At 36.3% G+C, this 20756-nt stretch overlaps 2 protein-coding genes across 4 annotated transcripts in view; one reads left to right on the top strand and one right to left on the bottom strand.

Moving 5' to 3' along the window:
• MTA3 (metastasis associated 1 family member 3) overlaps window positions 1-20756 on the bottom strand; it is a 591413-nt gene that overhangs the window by 386144 nt on the left and 184513 nt on the right. The gene's annotated exons all lie outside the window — the stretch shown is intronic.
• The window catches only part of HAAO (3-hydroxyanthranilate 3,4-dioxygenase), a 31770-nt gene that overhangs the window by 493 nt on the left and 10521 nt on the right, over window positions 1-20756 (top strand). Inside the window, exons 2-6 of one of the 3 annotated variants that reach the window (XM_003203885.5) lie at window positions 4187-4265; window positions 13600-13683; window positions 15121-15227; window positions 17964-18053; window positions 18822-18865. In XM_003203885.5, coding sequence (XP_003203933.2) covers window positions 4187-4265; window positions 13600-13683; window positions 15121-15227; window positions 17964-18053; window positions 18822-18865 — 404 coding nt within the window. The remainder of the gene's footprint in view (window positions 1-4186; window positions 4266-13599; window positions 13684-15120; window positions 15228-17963; window positions 18054-18821; window positions 18866-20756) is intronic. The other 2 variants (XM_019612706.3, XM_010706759.4) reach the window with 2 other exon arrangements.

The raw sequence follows: 20756 nt of genomic DNA, 5'->3' as shown, positions 1-20756 counted from the left end.
ATCTAGCCAAGAGATTTGTGTTGTAGTATCTTAAAACCTGAAGCAGCTATCAGAGTTGCTGGGGGTCATTCTGATGCTGCAGAGGGACTAGATATGCAAGAGCAATCAGAACTGATGGAATATATCATATGAAGACAAGGAGAAAAGCAGAGGAGGAATGCAAGAATTGCCAGTTTCCAGGGCATTTCCAGAGCTGACAAGGCAGAGAAGGACCCTCTGTTCTGTATGAGGCTGAACAGGCAATGTTTTAGGGGACTAACTAGCAGCTTAGAGCTATGAACTGTATACTCAATAATTATCCATCTAACAGAGGAAAAAAAAAACATGGGAATTATACAGGCTTACAGCATGCATATTGTCAGTATCAGAGCCCTTGAACAAATTTCAGTGTAAATGGTCAAATTCGTGACAACGGCTGGTTGTAAAATTAGCGGGGATTTCCATTGTCACTGAATTCAAGGACACTATATTTAGTCTAAAACTACCTGTATGTAAAATTTTCATGAGAGAATAATTTATAAGAAATGATAGAAAACCTGCAAGCAAGAAGACTTGCTTTTTCTCCTTACTTTTCAATTTTAATTATTAAAAAAGCAAAGAATTTATGTCTTGCCCTATCCTGAAAGGCTACCTCTAATCAAAAGCTGAATGAGCAGCACTGTAGCAATGACATAAATTTCTGTTCACAGTTACATTTGCTTTTCAGATATATGGTTGCAAAGCATAAGTAAGGTAAAATGCACATCCTTACTGAGATGTTGCTATTGAAACTGAAGTTCTGTGTTCTGACTGAGAAATTATGAAACAAATCACCACAGCAGTTTCACAGTGAGAGAGAGAAGAAAATGTCTTCTCTTTATGAGTCCTCTCATTTCTTTCACATTCAGAACAGATTTAGGAAGCATTTTATAAAGCATAGTCAATTCTAAAGCTTACCAGTGATGTCAGTAAAATTTTATGTGAAACATTCATGTTTTTCTTTCTTCATCAGTAAATTGAACCTTCTTGTTTACTGAACTATTCTGCACAATCTACCAGCAGCTCTGTGTAATCATGAAGTAACTGTGAAGCATGAGGTCTATCAGAGGTTTAGAAAGTTACGCGAGTTCCTAAGCTGTCAGTGTTGATGAATCTCCCTCATAAATACTGCAAAAAGCTACACTGAAACAAAGGATATTTTTCGTGATAAAACTTGCATAGATTAAATAAATCTTTTTTTTTCTTATTTTTTTCCCCCAATTGAAACTTCAGTCTGTGGAGGAGGAGAGACAAGCCTTGTGTTACCTAGATTCTGAGTCTCTCATTGCCTGCTCCTGGTGCTTTAAGGATTTTCCAAAAAGCTTTAGGCAGTTTTCCAAGATTTAACTAATAGATTTCCAAGATTATTTTCAAAGACTTGATCATTTATGTGCTGAGTATGGCTGTAAGAAAAAATCTTCTCATGGCCTACATCACAAGGTGGCCTACATCTTAAAAAATTTAAGTAACTTATGATCTTAAATTTCAAAGATTGGTTAAAGTCTAAGTCTTACAGCACATCAGTTGGACTTTTTGTTTCTACATTTGCTATGGCTTTCAAAATTTATTCTTTTATGTTCCATTCAATTAAGAAAAATCAACATTTTAAATACCTATTTGGGATTTCAAAACAAAACCTCAATTCCTGAATCACCATCTACTTAAGAGTTTTACTAAAGTCAAGAAAACAATACAATGTAAGAGCTGCAATTTAATGATATATATTTTAATTACACTGCTTGCAAGCTTAACTACTTCTAACCTCAAAGAACAATTTGTGCCAAATCAGAACCCATGAATAGCTGATTTTTACAGGGTCACTAAGGCACTTCTAAAGCTCTTTGAGTTCAGAGTATGGTGCTTACAGTAAAGAGACCTCATTGTAGTCATGAAATATCTCATTCTTCACAGTCTTGAGACATTTTTAAAAGATTGCCTGCTGGTTACATTTTCTTTATGTGATTAGGAAGAGAAATAAGCGTATGTAAAACTTAATAGGCCATTGATTATCGTCTCATTCGAAATCTGAAAATAATTCAATCAAGTAATTTCCACATGCCTGAAACCTTTGACATTGAAACTGCATTAGCTGCATCTTAGATGGTCTTAACTGAACCTCTTATTTCCTATGGCTTTTTCTTCCTAACTCAATACAAGTATATTAACTGGACAACTTTGTTTAGCAGTGTGAACAAACAAACTTCTTGGAGTTTCTACTTGTATTTGATGGTGAGAATTTTTTGATGGGACCATTGTTTAATTGTTAGTAATAGGAAGAATTAACTCATGAGTGCCTGCTTATTATGTAAAAAAAATAACTAAATCCATAGAGTAACAGAACCAACATCAGGTTGCCTAAAAGTAACTAAAAGTTAAGGAATGATTTTGAAAGCAATATTTTCCCTTGTAATTATTGACTCAATAAAATTAATGATTTAAACCATGGGGCTCAAAAAATTGATTTTTTGGGGGTTTCTCAAAATTTACTCACCTTGAAAATAGGCTACAAGATACTCAAATACCCTCTCCCTTATTGTCCAGCATTGCTTTGAATTTATTTTATGAACTTTTCACTGTGTTTTTATTGTTTTGGTCTTCCTACCCTTCTTCAGTAGAAAGATTCATTAATGCAGAAGTATTTTGATGTGTTCTTGAACACAAATATTAAACATGTCTAACACAAACAGCTTTGATTGTGGTTCCTTATTTTAAGTTATTGGCATTTAAGCCAGGTGCTATAACGTGCTTCCCATGATGTTAGCAGTCAATTTAAGTATTGTAATCTAATTTAATTCCTTGTACTTGAATTTGATCAAGGAGATGTTTGTACGTATTATTTGTGATTTTTCTTTTGCTAATGCTTACTGTGGTGTTCTTTATCATTTAAATAAAGCATTTAAGATAGCAAAGTAAACATGACTATGGTAACAGATCAAATATATGCATTCAGCTGTTCAAAATTGCTTGGCTTCTCTCATTGAAGGCTTATGAAGTGCTGACAGAGAGACAAATATTTCTTCCCTGTGTTGCAGTGGACCATTGACCTGCTAGTTCTGTATTATGATCTCCATCATTACGATCTCTAGTACTACCCAAAATCTTTTTATTGAAACATAGATGTCAGCATCCCTCAGCTCACACATCAAAGAGGTCTTTAGGACAAATTTTGAATCACAGTTAACAATTCTGGATTATAGGACGTTTTGCCACACAAAGGAAACGGATAACTTATATTATCTCTTTCTTAATATAGACAGACTGACAGATAATTGGGGTGATGCCTATTCTTTGTGGAAACTGAGAAACGCTCTCTGGCACTCTCAGAAACAGAATTAAGATAAAGGACCTGAATTTCTTTTTTTTTTTTTTTTTTTTTTTTTTTTTTTAAATCATCCACAGCCATAAAGAAACCATTGCAGTGCTGTTTCACTTCAGCAAAGGCAGTATAAATAGAAGAGAGACAAGCTGATAGTTTATAGAATCATAAAATCCTTAGAGTTGGAAGGGACTTCTGAAGGCCACCTAGCCCAACTCCCCTGCAATGAACAGGAACATTCACAGTTAAATCAGGTTACTCAGGGCCTGATCTAATTTCACCTTGAAAGTCTTCAGGGTCGGGGCATCACTGGGCAACCTGTTCCAGTGCCTCACCACCCTCACTGTAAAGTAATTTTTCCCTATATCTAACTTAAGGCCCCCAAGCTTGAAACCATTTCCCTTTCTTCCATCACCACAGATCCTGTTAGAGAGTCTGTCCCCTTCTTTTCTGTAACTCTCCTTTAGGGGAAAGTCCACTGTGAGGTTACCTCAGAGCCTTCTCTTCTCCAGACCGATCATATTTAAAGGACGTTTTCCTGTCTTGTGCCTCTTGCATACCATTTTCTGTCTTTACAATTCAAAGCTCTTTCCACTGTTGATAAGCTTTGCCCCTTTTCATAGCTGAAGGCACTGAAACACCAAAAGAGAAATAGGTGGCCAGTGGCAGAGAAGGAAGATGCTCTAGGTCTCTTTTTAATTTTGGATGTTACTCCTTGCTCTTTTTTCACCAATATACTGTCCTCAAAACATTAAAAACAAAACAAAACAAAAAAACACTCCACAAAACTTAGATAGAAAGAAAGAACGCTATGTGTAGAGGTAGTTTTAAAAAGTCACTTTTCTTTTCTAGGCATCGATATCAATTGAATGTGATGTTTGTTGGAGGGCCTAATGAAAGAAAGGATTATCATATTGAAGAAGGAGAGGAGGTAACCAATAACTCATTTATATTTTGTTGTTTTAATTGATCTGTATGGTTAGAACGTTGCTAATTTTGAAGCTACAAATAAGCAATACCGATCTCAGTGGTGTAGTATTTATTAGATTTATTCAAATAATTAAACAGAATTATGCACCAGAACAGCACAGTCTGTGCACTTCCTTTTAAACAAATACAATGAGATCAAATCTATTCTGCTATAATTAGCTTCCAAAGGGAAACTAGATAACTTGTTCTTATCACTTCAATATGAATGGATTCCCAAGGCAGTGGTCACAGCACCAACCCTACCACAGTTTAAGAAGCATTTAGACACAGGGTTTGAATTTTGGGCAGACTTGACCTTTGTGGGCCTCTTCAACTCAGTATGTATATAACAGAGATTCTTAAAGAATCAAATCCATCCTTTTTTCTGCATATCTTCTGTAACAAAAGAAAGTCATCCTACTTCTTGGAGTTGTGAGCAGTCATTGGGCCAAAAGCAGAATATAGGAAGAAAGAGTAGAAACAAATGAAAATTGTTACAATCTGCTTTATTTACTGTCCTTATAATGGAATTCTTAACTAGGCCTACAGACTTATCTGCTTGCAATAGTATAGAGGTAACAGAAGTATCTCTTCAGCAGTCTTAATGGAAAGGAGACAGTAGAGGCTTGGCAACGAGGATTTTAGGATGGAAGACTATTTGCCATTTTTCCCAGTATGGTACCTTAATTTCATGCAATTCCAATAAATTTTGGCCAACTTATTTTAAGCACTTTTGGAAAGTTGAGACTAGGCATCTATATACACTTCTAATGAGAAGTATGTTGAGTTCAGTAACTAGAAAAAAAAGAAACAAAAAGAAACAAAAAAATGTCTTTACTTACCACCAAATAATTTCTCACAAGAACAACTCAATTATTTCACAGAAACCTTAGTTCATTTTCTGTTAGAGCTGTGCTGCATAGTTAGTTGTCTGCAGTCATTATATCTACCATTCTGAAAAATCAATTGCCATCTTATCAGTGTCTGACACCTGCCTGCTTTGTACAACCATAGTAGTCCCACCACCCAAACTCAGCTGTTGGCACAGCCCTGTCTGACCCTGCTCACTGGCTCCATTCTCATCAGCTGCATAGGGGCAGCCCTGACCACACCTGGTGTCATGCCAGCAAGTTGTTTGGAGGTGAGAAGTGGGGCAGTGTGGTACCAAGCGGTTGTTGCTGGCCAGAAAAATTTCTCATCTATCATGCATTTAACAAGAAAATTCCAGAGATACTTAGCTGAAGAAAATAAAATGTGTTTTTACCAACATGGTTGTCTGCCAGATTCTGTAGCCTGACTGCTTCGAGAGTACTGAAAAGAATATCTCATCTATAACAATATGCCATAGCAGGAGGATAAGCATTGACAAGTGAGATTACAAAGAGTGAGTGGATTTTCTAAAGGTCAGTAACATGAAGGTTTAGCAAAGCATAAAACCAAGTTAGGCACTGAAGTGAATGAGTCCAAATAATTTTTTGTCCTTAACTTAGCCTTTCAGGTTCTATACAACTACTTTGTTTTCTAGCTTTAAAAAAATGTGAGAGCTATAGACTGAAAACAAAAAGATGAGGTTTATCTGGAATAACAGTATGATCTACAATACTATCAGAGATTCACAGAATGGTTTGAGTTGAAAGGGACCTCAAAGATCATCTAGTTCCAACCCCTCTGCCAGGTGCAAGGCTGTCTTCCATGAGAAAGGGTATAAAGACAATAATTATATATTTTCCTCTTCTTTATGGTCTCATCTCTCCTTGCATCTTTCAGTTTATGCTGCTTTATCCTTTGTCCCTGATCAATTCTTATCTGGTTTCATTTTAAAACTGTCTTACCTCCTCTTTCCTTAAACCAAAACTCAGATGAATATCAGAATATCTTGAGTTGAAAGGGACCCACACCAATTATCAAATATCATTTACATCAGATTTTCTTCTTTTCTGGATGTGCTGGAGAGGAATTTGGCCTTCCCTTAATAAGCCTAAATCTATTCTATGACTTTTTAGCAGTATAAAATTTAGCCACATCCATAGAGAAATAATTTACATCAGTATGTCTGTAAATTATTACAGTATGTATATTATTACTAATTCAGTCATTGCAGGTGTATTGATACCTAAAATTTTCTTTTGTATAGCAATTCTTCTACAATTACTTAGTGATTAAAAATGGAGGCATAAAAACCCCATCATGGATCCAATTTGTACTCCATACCATAGGAGAACTCATAGTATCAGAATAAATTGGACCATAGCTTTTACACAGATGCAGTACCGTCAGATGTTGCATTTTACGATAGCTTTCCAATCAGACATTTGCAACTTCCTGTGATCTAATTAATCCTTTAAGCCCATGTTTTTCTCTTAAAAAAAATAGAAGGATCTTCCTAGTATGAGAGTATATTCCTGAATTAGACTTGGGATTAAAAAAAAGAGAGAGGGAGAAAAAAAAAAAAGATTCAAAACAGTGTTCAGCAATTATTTTGGCAGACAAAATGTTATTTATATCACCAAGCGATAATTTGACACCCAAAATAGAGACATACTGTTTACAGGCCAAATCCTGAATGCAAAAACCCTATAATCCTCTTGGCAAATATACCTGGTGCCTTTTTTTTTTTTTTTTTTTTTTTTTTTTTTTTTTACCATTGTCCTGGTGGCAAAAAGGTTTGGTTTGGAAAGAAGAGTTAAATTTAGAGTTGTTTATATCTGTTTAGACATGATTTTATGTCTGTCACCACACAGAGCTCATACCTCATGGCAGGCATGCTAGTCAGCCTGCAGTTCTCAGCAGGAAGCCGTTGACATGCAGAGATGACTGCCTGGGAGAATCCTCCTCCCGAGCTGTTGTCTGCTTGCACCTTTGGCACGCAGGTATATCAGAAAAATCTGTTCTGACGCTGAGAGTCTGGTCACTTCACTTGGAGTCTATAATCAAGTATACTAAAACAGTGGCTGGTCTAGCACAATTTTTTCCTATTCTCAGCAAGCAGCAGTATATATGTAGCTCTACAATTTGTTCATCCCTAATTTTCTGTGCACTACTGAGCTGCAATCTGTCTGCACAGAAATACTGTCTCCTACACAGGATGTTGTTTTCCATTGGACAGATTTTATAAATAGCAAAATTAAGCTGCACCTTACAAGAGATAAACCATTCACATTTTTTGGCTTGAGTTTTTGACTGTCATATTCTTTTTTTTAATTTATTTTTAATACAAATTTTAAGCTCCATCTTGCAATCTTCTCTATCAGGACAGGGATAACAAAAAAAATATCATACATCTATTCAGACAGACTCAAAGCAAAATTGAATTGCTTTGGGAAATGCATCTTCTCTTAAAATGTGACAAAACCCTGTGAGAAAGCACCTAAATAGCTATGCAGAAAAGGTTTCCTTAGTGTGTACTAAAAAGAAAGCATTTGTTTTATGTAACAAGTTTTTGTATGAATACTATGTGAAATACTGAAACTTGTACAGCAGCCCTGACATCGCGTATTTGTGGCACAAAGAGTTAGGGTGTTTATACAGCTCACAGAATTCATGGTGTATTTACTACATTTTTGCTTACTTGAGAAGCCTGAGTGGGGGAAGAGCTTAATTTTGTCTCATTCATCTTACAGCTTCCCAGAAATAATGTAAGTGAAATCTGAAGGGAACTATTTGTTTCAGAGGAAGTTAGTGGTGCATAAAAAACCATGATCATAACAAAACTAAATTGTAGTAAAATCATTTTCAGATTTTATTTATTGCATTGTGTGGGCTGCTTTGAGGGGAGGCGAGATATTCTAAATGTAGGATCCCAAAATTAGTTAGACTCCTCTTTGCCTACTCCATTCCACCACTTAAACAAAATGAATCTCAAATAACTGCTTTTAAATTTGTTACAATTCATATTCTCTTCACACCTGATGTTGAGTCTAGAGATAACTGTGCATTTCCATGCAGAGAAATTCAAATCAGCCTTTCATCTGCCACCTGCAACACATTTGCATTGGCACAATATTGCACTAGATTTTAAAAGTCCTGCTTCTCATTGTGCTGTATTCCACCTAAAGTTTTTGTTCTCAGCAGACAGATTGTTTCCTATAGATACAACCAGCTACATACTGATCCAGTCCCAAAGATCAGAGCCTTAGCATCACTCTCCTGAAGAGGAATGTCAGGATGGAAAGCTCCCCTCTCATTTGATTACATGGGCCAGTCCCTTCAGCTTCTTCTAGCATTTCTGCTTGAGATGTATTTGTCTCTGAAATATGACATAGATGTGTCTATCAGAGCTCATCTGCATTTCTCAACCTGAGCTTTGCTTTCCCTTTTTCTCCTCCTCACATACATACCACAAGTAGGACGTGGCTCCAATTTCTGACAGACTGCTCAAATGAAGGCTGTCCCCTTCTTCTAGCTTATGCTGCTCTCTAGGTAGCATGCTTTTGAGAAACTCTCCCCTAGCAATTTTGATTTACCTTTAGAATTTATGGGGATAATGGATATCAATGGGGAGGGGCTCTGACAGTCACTCCAGTTGGTTAGCCACATCCAACCTGCAGCCCCATACTATAAAGGAATCGATTCTTCCCCATGGAGTGGCCACACACACCCATCACTCAGTAACGACTAAGCCATCAGTATACTATTAATACCATGTCAACTAAAACCAGGCCATGGGCAGGGCAGTGCTGGCTCAAGAGATGGCAAATACAGCTGTATGCGTTTTGATACATTGGCTATACACAGTGCTCTAAACAGCAAAGAATAGGCAGCTATGCTTTCCATTTCAACCTCTCTTACCAGAGAGAAATACTCTTCACTTCACAACCATATCTTATTCACATCATCGCTTTCTGGCAGTACACATATTTGTGAATAATTATCAAAGGTGAAGTATAGGGAGAGAAAAATTTCATCAAAAATCTGACGATTACCTTGAGAGCTCACTAAGAATTGCAGTCACTGTCTTCAAACCAGACTGATGCATTAGTTTCACAAAGACAGGGTCACCTATCCCACCAGTTTTGTTTTGGTTCCTCCCTTTTCAATGCTTTAAGAAAAATATTAAAAATCAAATTTTTTATTACTTAAATATTAATGGTATTGTATATTTTACAAGGGCTGCTCCAAAGGTAGTGCCTCCTTTTTTATTATGTTTGCCACGACTTCAGAGGCGGATGCTGGTGGTGTGGCAGGAGACGCTGAACTTTTCCACCAATATCATGTTGTTCTGTGTGACAGAATGGCAACCTGACAAAATTGTGTCTGACATGAAAGCACGTATGGAACAAAGGTGCATTATTGAATTCCTCCAAGGAGAAAAAAAGTCCAGCATGCAGGCTCTTATTCACCACTACTGAAAAAGCTCAGCTAATGGTGGTGACTGTATTGAAAATAGCATTTCATAGCTGAGAATTCGCTCTATCAAATAGTGTTACTGTGCTCTTTGTATCTTGTGCAGTTTCCATGGAAATAACAGAAATTACTTTCAGAGCAACTCATGTATATGCAATCCAAGACAGCTCCTGTTTACTCAGTGAGACCCAGGCAAGACAAAAGGTTGCACATCAATGCCATAGATGGTACTGCAGTGCTTTTTGCTCTAGTAAAATTGAGAACATGAGTCAAAGCAAGAGAAACCTTTTTTGCTACCTGTATTTTAAAAAGCACATTATATCTGGTGAAAACTGTTTGAATATTGTAATAAGAAACAAAGCTTCTATTATTACAAAGCAATGAGAATAATGATCTTTTCACATCAGAAGGATTGCGAATTAGAAGTAAGTTTGCTTCATACAGTTGTTGGGATGAGACTTGGCTAGTATTCATGTTTCACAGGTGATGTGTAAATGAGAAGAAAAAACAACGTAGTTTTCTCTGCTTGTCACATCTGTTTACTTCCCTGACTTCTGATGGCTGATTACCCTAATTGTAATGAGTAAGGGAGAAAAATTGTTTTTCTCTGCTCACATGGATCAGTCACTACTCAAGTCTGGAGAACATACAGACTCTACTCCCACATCAGAATTTGCTTTGCTCATCAAATTAATTCAGTATTTAACAATCTAACATGCAACACAAGTCAAAATATGCCTAGTTTGGATGTCAGGAGAAAGTTCTTTACAGACAGAGTGGTGAGGTGCTGGAACAGGCTGCCCAGAGAGGTTGTGGATGTCCCATCCCTGGAGATGTTCAAGGCTAGATTGGATGGGGCCCTGGGCAGCCTGGTCTGGTATTAAATGTGAAGATTGGTGGCCCTGCACATGGCAGATGGATTGGAGATTCATGATCCTTGAGGTCCTTTCCAACCTGGCCATTCTGTGATTCTGTGAATCCCAAATTCCATTTTCAGAAGCAGTTCACAAAGTACACTGCAAACTGCAGGTATCTACAGATGTTTATTTATAAGCACTCAGCCACAGAAGCATTTGTGAAACTGTAAGCTACTGTATCTAGGCAGAGCTTGATATCAACACTGGATGTAAATTAGCAGGCCATACATTCACTGAACATTGCACAGCTTTACATTAAATAGACTTGTAGCTGGTCTGTGCAAACCAGTTAGAAACAATGTGTTCTTCCCCTATGACTTCCTTTATTACTTTGCTAAGATGCATGCATCTGGATGAAAGGACAGTAGTCCCACCGCTTTCATATGGCAGGGATGATACTGCTGTTTTGAAGGTAATGTTTATACTTTCTGATCCCCTAGTGAAATGAATTCCTACCAAAACAAGTAGTTTTGGTTACTCTCTCACTGAAGTAAACATCCTACTTCTCCATACATCCACCTAATTTTTGCCAGAAATGCCTGCCAGAGACTGCATATTTGGGGTGGAATACCTCTGTATTGGCACTTGGCACTGATTCAGCACTGGTCCTGCCACCTTCCTCTAAGTTGAACACAACACTACACAGTTTGAAGCATGATCACACCCACCCACCAGCACTTCATTACTTAGCTGTGGATTTTTTTTTCTGGGGAGCCGGGGGGGGGGGAGTGGGGAGGAGAGGAGAGGATTACAGGTACATCAGAAGAAGTTGAAATGCAAAGCTTAGTAAGCTCTGAGGAAAGATTAAAGTTCCAGCAAAATATCAGGATAATATTGTATTGGCAAACTGTCCTGTGAAATGGGCATGGACTGTAACTCAGTGAGATGTTGAACAAGCTGACAGTTTCCTCAACAAAGTTCAGGTATAATATAAGTGCATCAGTAAGTTTGGTAATCACTACCTTGCAGAGTGACATCAGATAATTTACGGATGACTAAATCATTCTGACATTTTCCCCAAAAAAGTTTGAAGAATAGACCATAATTTACAATAAAAGGTAGTATTAAATTCAGACAGAAAAACACTTCTATTAACAAAGCATTGCCCGTCTCACTCCTCCTTTCCCACTACAAAACAATTCTTTAAATTGAAATTTAGTATTGTATTAAGAATCTTTCCTATTGACTGTGATGCTCTACTATTGAGCTGAATGGTCCCTTTCCCCTTCCATTATGAGAAAAATACTCATCCATCACAAGCAACAAAATTCTCCTGTTCTTTCCCTCATCAGCACTTCCTTCAAAGTACCCAGGAGTAGCTTCTTCAGTAGCCATAGGGAAGATACCACTCCAAAAATCACCATTTCAAATGGGATCTTTCAATTTCTGTATTGCCAGTGCCGTACTAACAAGGGCCTGTGTGATAATCCATCAGGATCTTATGTTTTAGATAAGGTGAGTCTTTAAAAAAAAAAAAAGAGAGAGGTCATTTCTCTGCTCCAGTCCTTTCATGTTCTACAGTAAGCAATTCTAGCCTTAACTGGTATGCTCAGTAATGAGTGCTACTGTCACACTTATACAGTCTTCCAGTAGTGCACAGGAAAATGATATGAGGAGAACATGGCGAAATAGAGTACAAGAAGAATAAGTAGCCAGGTATTGTGGCCACCTAGACGAGAGTTATAATTAAGCCATGGTTATCTCTCTGGTACAAGGTGAGCTCACATAAGAGCTCCCTGCATGAGCTTTTTTCCAGTGTATTCTGTATATTCAGTTCTCTCTGCTGTTTCATTCCTTTGCCAGTGTATTTATTCTTACATTTATAAAGGTGTTCCTTGGATCCTCAGACAAATACATCAATCAGTATATCAGAACTTTCAGAAAATAACCCTGATTTAAAAACATGATTAATCTTTTCTAATGGTGGTAAAGGCTTGGTTGATGGTTTTTGTTACACTTGGGCGGTTTGTTTTGTCTTTGTTTCTCATCAGCTCTTTATTTCCATTTTGCTAAAATTTTAGTTAATGACTATAAATCAAAAATTTCATTGTAGTTCTAATTTTGAATCAGATGTCAGGCAATTTCAACCCGAATTTCAACAACTGCATAAATTGGTTTGGTTTCTAGACATGGCACAGAGAATATGAGAAATATGTAGAAGTTGGCCAGAGCACGTCTACACAAAAAAAGTTGATTGTTTGGATTATTGTTGTGCATCATTATGCAAAGTTAATAAAAATGCACTCATTTTTGGGTCAGTGAGGGACCTATTCCTGGTCAACAAGGGATCTGCTTTCAGATTGTAGCACAACTCTGCCATGAAACTTGAGGCCAGATCTGGGCACCTCAGAGCCCCAACAAAGCTACTCTTAGAACTACAGAAAGGTCACTGAAGACAAAATTACAAGTTCAGTGGTCCTGTCCTTATGTAAGCTTAGGGCATAATCCTTTTGCACACACAGTAGGCAGAAGAGCACGCAGAGGAGCAGCTGTTGCAGGGCTTCAAAGTATCCACAGAAATAAAGCAGAACAGCTTCTATATGGGCAATTATTCCCACATGAGAAAGCTCTGGGAAAAAATAATAAATACCACACACTTCAGGCAAAAGGGGATGCATACTTAGAGCATATTTGGAAAGGGCGGTATTTAATTTGACTGAATTTAACAGTGAAGACCCCGATGCATCTGTAATGAAAAACAGCAGAAATGAAGCTTTATATCCAGCTGAATTAACAGATATCTCAACCATGAAGTCCCAGTCCTACAAAATGTAATTGCTAGGAATAAAGACAATGGAATGGGGTTTCACTGCATTCACGGCAGAGCTCTTCAAGCAATTACAGACCGTCATAGATGTATATGCGCAGATAATGAAATATATATTTCATAAAATTTTAAAAAACAGTTAAGGCTGGAAGTTAGAATCTATTTGCAAACAGGCCGAATGTATTTGTATGTATATCCTTTCTATACAGAAGATGAAGTACAGAATATTTTGGAGCACCTGACCTAATGTTGTTTTCCCATTCCTTCAGCTTTTTTACCAAGTGAAAGGAGACATGTGTTTGAAGATAATTGAAAATAACAAGCATAAAGACATTGTCATCCGAGAAGGGGAGGTAAAACGATTGTTTTTCCTCTTACTGTTTTATATGGGTATGTAGCATGTAGTATTTATGAAGTATTTCAAGATCAATTTATCACTGCCGTGTAAGAGGTGACATCGGGCTAGAAAAAAATATAAGTAATAAAAGCTTGGATGCAACATGCAAATGCCATATAATTAACAACAAACTATCATGCTCTGTGCAACATTTCACAATTTCAGTAACAGTTAATCTCTAATCACTAGCTTTCACAACCATTATAATATCAGAACAGTTTTAAAGTCTATTTTTAAATAAAGCATATCCAACTGTATTCAGATGTTTCTCTGTATAATAGCTGACTTGCTACAGCACGTAGTTCAATGCTGTTAAAGAGACTGTGACTAGGTGTTTTTCTTGATGTTACTGCTAAAGATGTTTTACTATTGCTACTCATTGTTGTCCAAAGCTTGAACTGCATTCAGCTTTTGAAAGGATTAAATATAAGATTGTGGGACCACTCTTTGAAGAAAAGGAAATGTAATAGACCCAACAACTTAATGTCACTAAAAAAGAAGTAATACAACCTTTTCAATGACAAAACAGGATGTAAGCTTTCAAACCTATAGAAGAGGAGATTTCTGTAATGGACTCCGCATGGGCAAGTACATCCACCTTGGCATGTAACAGAAGAATTAATGAGAAGGAGCACACAACAGCCCTAGTGGGAAGGCTGACACCAGTCCTTGTGAAGCACTACTGTTAGTTCTGCCTTGCAGACAAAGAAACTGAAGTGACTTGTCCAAACTCAGTTAGAAACTGTAGCACTCAAGAACAGCACAGCCTTACTGCCTTCTTACATATTCACATAGCTGCTAGAAAGAGATTTGCTTTCAAACTTCAGTAGAAGGCTTCTCCCAGCCAAACATTACCTATTCTTTTTCTGACACTTGCATGAATTAGTAGTACCTCGTATTTGTTAATTATTTCTGAAGAATAACACTCCTCATTGTGCAGTCACGTCTTGCTATGTTGCAAGGACACCCGTGAATGATTAGTTTAGAAATCTTGAGCTGACAACCAATTTGCTTTTTGTTTTTATTTCTGCTCCTGAGAAACTGCAGTAAATACATTTTTTAAAGATTTCAGATAGAATAACTAGTTAGATTTTTGTTTTAATTGTGTCTAGCAATGATGATCAAACTGGGAAGGACAGCACCACGCTGCAATAAAGGCAGTGCTGATTGTTGACTCAGTGGTCATCATTCACTGAGAAAGCAAGCAGCAGCATCTTATATGGTATTGATACTGAATTAAATACGGCTGCAAGGAACAGCATAGATCACCACAGAGTAGCAGGAAAGTAGGGCAGCGAACAAAAGACTTTACAGGTTGGTTGCAGCAGAAGGACTACAGATGAAACAAAGACCTCCTAACATTGATGCTTTCCTATTTCTTCTGTCTGAACAGATGTTTCTCCTACCTGCCAGGATACCTCATTCTCCTCAAAGATACGCAGACACTGTAGGTCTTGTAATTGAGAGGCAAAGACAAAAGACAGAAATGGATGGGCTCAGGTGAGGTATAATTGTGAGCAAATCTGTTAGGATTCATAATGCGCAATTAATTTATCTTGTCAATACAATACTATGTTTCAGTTCCTTGATAATATAACAGATTTATCCTGGCAGTTTTGTATTACTTTTGTCCAGAAATTTATTTATCCATACAGACATATACAGAGATCTCATGCGGTGTTTGGCTTAGTCAAGCGAAGAACAGGTTGAGGTATCCCTACAATATGTGCTACAATTATAGCTATCAAAATATATATTGCTTACTACTATCATTTGAAGTTTTAAAGTCTCAGTTTTGTAACAGGACAAATCAGAAAAGATTTTTCTATCAGTTCTGGCAAGTTGAACATTAATTCCTTCTTAAGCACTGAAAGCAAAAAGATGAAGATGAGCTTTTCTGGCAAGTGTGCAAGTAGCTGGAAATAAAAGTCAGTTTTCTTAACACTAACACCTCTATATGGTAAACACATCTGCCTAGATTTCATTGCTATACGAGAACAATGTCTTCAAATAAATGAGAGTTTTATTTAGTATTCTAGTGGGAGCTGGAATAAGCCTTGTTCTGCTATTTTATAGCCTTCATAAGGGTAGGAGGGCAAGTCATGGCAGACAGAAAAGTTGGCTTTTTTTTTTTTTTATATTATATGGACACTGACCAAAGTGAGATTATAGTTACTCATGTAATTCAAAAAGATTTAAAATTTCAGCAAGGGCTGGAATGTACTGTTTCTGTCCTCTCACCTACAGTTTTGATGGTTGCATGAGCTGTATCATAGCAGGATGACGGTGAATATGCAAGCTGAAAATACTTTTTATTCAAACAAAATATAAAGAGATAGGAAACTAAGAAAGGGACCATTCAAAGAGTCACTGGAATGGGTTCCAAGCTGAAAACACACACAGTTAACTTAAACAGCATTTATCTATGCACTTTTTTGTTGTTTTTTTAATTATTATTTTCATAGCAGGCCTGATTTCTGAATATTGGCATCATTAAAAAAAAAGATACTGTGAGCTGAAAACTAGCTAGTGATCTGGAAAACAATGTTTACTTGAAATAAAAGACCTAAGTAGCTTTATGCAACTTCAAATAAAATAACGTCTTATACTTGAAGTTTGGGGATGGCATAAGTTGAATAGATGTTGACTAGCTTTCCAAGGCAGATAGAAATAGGGATTTGCTCTGTGATACAGTCATGTTCTTGGGGAAAATTTAAACTAATTAAAAGCTAGCATATGGTTAGCAGGTGGAAAAAGAATAATTAAAGCACGCTCTTAACTGAAAATATTAATCAGGTATCTGAAAATAAATCACTGAAGTGTTTTCACACTGAAATTATGAACAAAGATGCCTGAAGTCATGGAAGTAAAAGTAATGTTTATTTTTGAAGTGACATTGGCTCTGTGTGCACTACTAGGAAATGGGATTTAGAACCAGAGCTTCTGTTCTTGTCAAACTTCCACTCATCAACAGCAAAAGATTGCTTTGAATCATGCTGACTTAAGGACTAATGTGAGGCTGCCATTACATTATTTACCATGCCTACAAGCTTCAGTCATAAATCAGAGCCCCCAGCATGCTTATTATTGTGCAAGTGAAAGAGCATGTCTCAGTGTTTCAGCCTAATTAATGTTAACATTCTTTGTTTTATAATAAAAAATGCACTAGCAAAACTTAATCCTGTGGTAAAGAAGTTAAAGTTTGGTTTTAGATGTTAGATTGGATTCTTTAGTACTTCATAAGTTGTAGAGCCCTTCAAAGGCTTTCTTTGACTAAGACATTTGTAACATTTCTCTTCTCTGTAGATTCTCAGGTGTCCAAAATTTGTGCTCATAGCACAGCTTTTTCCGCACTGGAGGCATTAATGATGCTTCTCACTTCCAAGAGCTTTCTTTTTGCAAAACTTGTGGCAATACCTATATAGTCATATGACAGACATGATAACATAAATACTCCAGATTATAGTCTTATGAGCCTTGTTTACATCTTTAAACATTAATTCCAGTCACTAACCCAAAGGGCACATAAGGTCTACTTACAATCACTTGTAATATCTGACTGTACTGAAACATCCCTGCCTTATCATATTTTTTAAAAATTGTAGGTAAATTCTATATGTGCCATTGCATAGACTGCAACTATCTTGTCCAATTGATCTTAGCACAATTTAACTGTTAAGACAAAATAATGCAAGTAAAACACTGAGTTCCTTTTCAGGAGGGTGAACTAAATATCTCCCAAATTTATGCAATTGTAAGCCATATAAATTTTGGCAAACAAGTCTGTAAACAACCTTGTATTCTTATTACCCCACGCACAGACAATAAGCAAGTGGAGTATTAAAAGGAATATTTATCTAATACCTTAACAGAAACAGTTACTGGGGACTGTATTTGATAACAGTTGTTTTCATAGTAACCTTACCTAAAACAAGAGCTATTGATCCTAAAGTATTACGGACCAGTTAAGTTCCAGGGATAAAGTCAGGAAAGTTTGTGAAGAGAGTTTGGTGAATTATCTACGGTTGATCAGCAAAATTCATAAGCTCTCAAAACTAGTTTAAGTACCCCATCAGTCAGCTGATCAGGGAAGCTTAAAGCTTCCCTAAATAACCATGTGTTGAAACAACATACACCAATATTGAGAATAGTACACACTAAGTAGCTGTTTTCCTGAAAAGACTCAAACTACTTGATCTGTTAGTTAATAAAAGACTAATATTTTCACTTTGTCAGATACTATGTGGGAACATCAACTAATGTCCTCTTTGAAAAATGGTTTCACTGTGAAGATCTTGGCACTCAACTTGCACCAATAATTCAAGAGTAAGCTTGTTAATTTCTTTTCTAAATTAAAACTTTTAAATTTTAGAAGAACATTTGAAATGATCTAATAGACCATTATCAGTCTGTGATTCTATATACTTCACTTCCTTCTTATACTGCATTTTACATCGACTCGTCAAAAGTAAATCATTGGTCCACAGATTTTAATCATACCTTTTATATCCCAAACCTCGTTAAATGTGATCTTAAAAGAATTCCCCATATCTACCTGTAAGATACTTTGTGAATGTATAACAGTATACTTCTGCTAAATATGAGCGAAACTGAATGAATATTTGGTTCTAGTTTAACTAGGTAAAACTATAAACTATTTTGAGGCTTCTTTCACTCATTGCTTGCCTTGGTTTCATATTTTTAATCCAGATTGTACGTGAAAGATTAGGACTATGGCAAATTTGTTAAGTATTTTAAAAGCAGCTGCTTCCCAGGAAATATGCAGAAGTTATCAATTAACTTACTAATTTGCTAGATGTTCACTAATGATGAACTACCCAAGTAAAATCATACAAGGAGCAAGCAAAAGAAAAAAAAAAATCAGTACAGTACCAGAGTAGGGAATTTTTTAGTGACATGAATTTGTGGACTTTCAATCCAACCCTCTGCCAATAAAAATTGGTATAGCCCTGCTGAGTACATGCGATAATAGATGAGGACCTGGCATAGCTGTATTCAGCATTACTGCTTAATCTCTATTAATGTTCAGACATGAGCATAACTTTTAATGATGCATAATGTTTATTATTTTAGGTTTTTCAATTCCAGGCAATATAAAACCGGAAAACCAAATCCAGGTAACACGTCTTCTTCTGAAATTAATTTGCATCTGATTGAACAGTGATTCTGTGCACATATGGCCATATGAAAGATTACCAAGTTTGAGTTTTTCTGTGAGATTCATAAATGAAAATTATTTTGATAAGTAATCTTTCATTAATCATAAATAAAATCCTTATACATGATTACCAAAAACATCTTGGCTGTTCACATGAAGACATCAGGTAACAGTACAGTGCAAAAATCTCCGTATCTGTAACTGTCTTTCATGCCAAGAAAAATTGTTTCTAACTATAGAAAATGAGGTTTTAGTGAGTTGAACCTACAAACTGTATATTTGTACTCCTTCACCTATAAACTTAAGAAATAATGACACCTAGGCGAAGGCTCACGTTTTCAGTACATGTAGGGCATGATCTATTTAGCATTTTATTTCTATGCTATCTTGACCTATTTTTTATTTTGCCTCTGTTTGTAGATAGTCCAATAAGGAAATCTGTGGATGTGCACACATGCACTGCTGTGATACTCAGTTACACTACTCTTACAGCTACAGGACAGCTAACTTAAATTACACAGCACATCACAAGTTAAAGTATATTTTAGTTTCCTTCTCTAAAAGAGTTTTCAAATTAATTTGTCCTTAATCTCCACATCCATTTTCAAATGCCTTAAACAAAATGGTTTTTATGAATTACTCTGATAGAGATTAGAGAAAAAAGCCTTATTTTCATATTACTGCATTTCTCAGATTGATAGTCACCACGAAGTCAGTGGCTGTATAGATATCCAGTCTCAATTGGTATTCTAACAAAGTTTTTATACAAACACTAAAATGGAGTTAAGATTTTTAGTGTGACAGCGCATTCCTTAAACACAGTTGCCTTTGTTGGTCTCCCTCAAATAATAAGTTCACAGAAGAGTCCTGTATGGAACAGCAACCTTACAAGCCTCTGCATTTAGGAAACGTTAAGCCAGACAAAATACTGCCTGAAAGACTGCATCTGTACCTTCAACAGGTGCAACAGTCTCTCTGAATGACTATGAAATGTGCCTCTCAGAAAACTGCGCTTCTTAACAAACAAAGAAGTCTTGTCTCCTAGAACTTGCTTCTCTTTATATGAGCATCAAAATGTATTTAGTTTATTTTGAGCTCTTCCAGACTCCCAGAAGGTTACCATCACAGCTGTCTGAGATAGTCCTGATTACAGGTAAAGCATTACCTGTACTGTACCTGCTACATTAGCACTCACAGATCTAGATGACCTGTATGACATGCTTTGCTATCCCAACACACAAAAGAGTAATACCCTTATATTTATCTTTTGCCTAGTTGCTTTTTGAGTCGTGGTGTGTTGTTTTTTTTTTTTTCTTTTTGGAAATGAAGAAATATTAGGACAGCTGCTTTCTTTCATCATGCTTTCATAATGACTGGCATAGAAAGTATGATTTCAGATGAAGCCTCTAGATGCTGCTGTAATAAAAAGAATATCCTCTCACACATACTATCCATGTTCAATACATTGATTTTCACTAAGTGTCCTTCACCAGCGTGAACTAAGTGCTTATATCATAGAATCATATTATGGAATCACAGAATGGCCTGGGTTGAAAAGGACCATAATGATCATCTAGTAATAAGTCATAATATCATATTAGAAGCAAATTAACTATATCAAACCAGAGAAAAAGAACAAAGATTTATTTTGTCAATACTTTTGCAGAAGATGAAAGTGAAAGAACAGACCCAACAATCAGAAGTGATGATACCCTCAATACTTTTTTAAAAAAAAATTTGAAAAGTTATTGATAAATCCAGTAAATGAGCTTTTCCTTATAAGCCATTCAGAGAGCTTTACAAAGGCCAAAAGGCATGAGAAACTTCAATTAAAGTTGAAAAAAAGCCTT

This window comes from Meleagris gallopavo, chromosome 2 (genome assembly GCF_905368555.1).
Source record: "Meleagris gallopavo chromosome 2, MGAL_WU_HG_1.1, whole genome shotgun sequence".
NCBI lineage: Eukaryota > Metazoa > Chordata > Aves > Galliformes > Phasianidae > Meleagris > Meleagris gallopavo.
The sequence above is the reverse complement of the archived record's forward strand: the minus strand, read 5'-3'. Positions and strand labels throughout refer to the sequence as shown.